Below are 2,772 nucleotides of genomic sequence, written 5' to 3' on the forward strand. Positions count from 1 at the left end.
CGCCTCGGCTCGCTACCACACACCTCTCGGCAGCCGTTTCGCAAACACGACATGTTTGCAATGTGCAATGTGCACTGCCAACCAGCCGCACGCACACCGACCCACTTTCCTGCCCTTCTCTCCCTCTTTTTTTCCGACGCCTTCGGCCAAGCACACGTACGTGGCACAACGCCCAACACAGTCACACACAGCCGACAGGCGCACGCCCAGGCACGCACGCAACGACGCCGCGCAAGCAAAGGCGCCCGCAAACACATACCTCCTCTCTCTCTTCTCGCCGCCGCCCGCCAGCCAGCCACTCGCAATGTGCACTGCCAACCAGCCACACGTCCACCGCGCCGCCTCCGACCACCCGCCAGGGGGCGCTCACGACCGCGACAACAGCGCGGCCCGCCGCCGGGCGGGCGGGCCCAGCCGAACCCAGCCCAGCCGGCGCGCGACGCTCTGCACTCGGCGCGCCACACATCCTGCTGCGGACCGGGCTCGTCTCTCTGTACGCGTCCGCCCGCACCGCATCTCATCGTCCTGTCCTGCGCATCAACACAACGAGGCCACGTGAGCAAACCCCCCCCCCCCCCCCGTCACAACGCCACATCACGCACTGCCTTGTCTACCGCCTACCTAACTGCACTCACCAGCCATCCGCTTCTTCGTCTTCGTCGTCGTTGTTGCAGCAGCCCCAGCAGCCGGCCGCATCCGAGGGGGGCCCGCCGCCAGCGTCTCCTCCTTGGCGCACAGGTGCGGTGCTGTGGCCGCCCATCCAACCGCATTTGCTGGCCGTCCCAGCCGCCAGGCAGGCGTTCCCACTGCCGCGCACCGCCTCTGCTGGAGAACAAAAAAAGAAACGTACAAACATACATACATACATACATACATACAGGCACCCGAAGCGTGGCCCCACACACGGACGGGACCGACAGGCTCCAAGGCGACCAGAGGATAAAATAAACAAAATAAAAAACTCAAACGACACGCAGGCAGGCAAGCAAGCAAGCAAGCAAGCAGTCGCCTCGCCTCTGTCCTTCCGCCCCCGCCCTTCTCCCACCACATGCCCACAAACACCACCGCCTCCCCGCACCTCCACATTCGCCCCCTCCATTTGTTCCTTTCTCGTTCTTTCTGTCTTTCTGTGTGTCTGCGTGCGCGGCGCCTCTCAACATCCGCCGGCCGTCCGTCCCGTTTTCGCCGTACCACGCGCCGCCTCGCCTCGCCTCGCCTCCTCCCCGTCCACCACCGCCGCCCCTGTCCGCCCCGCACAACACCACACACCACTGCTTGTCCTGGCCGCTGCCACCAAAGGCGCCAGCCGCAAACCGCGCCAACGCCGCAGCGCGCGTGCGTCCTTCTTGCTTCCTCCTCCGCACCCATTCGGCCGACACGCACTGGCGTCGACGACACAGCCGTTGGGTTCCGCACTCTGCGCGTACCGGAGTACGCACACCCACCCCCCCTCGCAAACGCACGACTCATTGTCTTTGTTGTTTCTCCTCTTTCTTACGTCTTTGTTTTTTTTTTCTTTCCCCTCCCACCGCCACATGTGACACAACGCCTCCCCCTCCCCCTTTCGTTCGTTGTTGCTTTGTTTCTCTTTCTCATTGGTACACCACCACGTCCGACGCGCTCCATTTCGGCCATCAGCCTCCTCAACGGGCAGGCGCAGTGTGCCATTCTCCGGCGCACAAGCACACCGCGCGGAACTGGCGCGGCTCGCTCTCCTCGCCCTCGCCCCCACGCCACCGGTGCGCAGCACACATGATGTCTCGCAACACGACACACGGTGCGCACACCCCGACCACGCGGCTCTCTAAAGGCATGGGCACCGGCGAAAATGCGCCGCCCCAGCCCGCATCCGTCGTCTCACGTTCACTGCCAGCCGCGTCTCAGGCTACAACCGCACCACAACAACGGTCCCCTCCCGGCAACTCATTTGTTGCACACAAACGCAACCGCCGAGCGCAGCGCGAGCCACCCACACGCGCCCTCCCCATCGTCTTTCAAAGCCTCCGCGTCTCCTTTTCCTTTCGCGCCCTCCCATCTCCCGAATGCCAGCGGCGCAGCGTTACACGCGTGCCCCTCCCCCGTCCACACTACCGCGAAACGAACACGCCTTCCGGGCCACATGCAAGGGCACGCCCACCACCAAATACTGCCATATTCACGGACGCAGTTCGCAACACGCAACGCACTCTCCACCTACGTTCTCTCTCTCTCTCACTCGTCCCTTCTCTTTAAAAACACACAAACCGACCGCGGCTAACACACTTTCGCGACACCTTTGACTGCGTTATCTTGACCGTGACGGCAGCTATCGACCATCCATTCCCCACTAAACACACACACACACACACACACACACACACACACACACACACACCTACATGCACACATCATTCGCTACACCGGACAACAGCATGCACAACAGGAGGGCACACGGAAAGGCAAGGGCAAGGCATTCTCATAGATTCTTCCTCCGAGCCATATCAGCGAACGTTTCATCCGGGAAGGCAATGCAATTCGGCCGCGCCGTAAACGCATTTTCCGTGCGGCTGCAATGCGCGGGAACGTTCCGTTACTCTAGACAGCGCCTCTCCGTTGTTCCCAGTTTCTTTTCCCGGTGATTGCTTCTCCTCTTTTTTTTTTTCTTTTCTTTATTATTTGCGTTCCCCTCCTCCACCATTGTTTCCGTCCCCACAGTTTTGCTCATTCCACACGTTCTGCCCAGACACTCGACCGATCAAAGTCGGCCTTTCGTCAGCGTTCGCAGCGCCGACG

At 61.5% G+C, this 2,772-nt stretch overlaps 1 protein-coding gene across 1 annotated transcript; it reads right to left on the reverse strand.

Moving 5' to 3' along the window:
* Positions 1-631: 631 nt before the first annotated feature.
* Positions 632-1,814, reverse strand: LOC126204331 (loricrin-like). Its single transcript, XM_049938712.1, has 3 exons — positions 1,681-1,814; positions 1,079-1,242; positions 632-825 (listed from the first exon to the last, which is right to left on the reverse strand). Exons 1-3 carry the CDS (start codon positions 1,812-1,814, stop codon positions 632-634), a joined length of 492 nt encoding a protein of 163 aa, XP_049794669.1.
* Between the last annotated feature and the right edge of the window lie 958 nt (positions 1,815-2,772).

Source organism: Schistocerca nitens, chromosome 9, assembly GCF_023898315.1.
Source record: "Schistocerca nitens isolate TAMUIC-IGC-003100 chromosome 9, iqSchNite1.1, whole genome shotgun sequence".
Classification (NCBI taxonomy): domain Eukaryota; kingdom Metazoa; phylum Arthropoda; class Insecta; order Orthoptera; family Acrididae; genus Schistocerca; species Schistocerca nitens.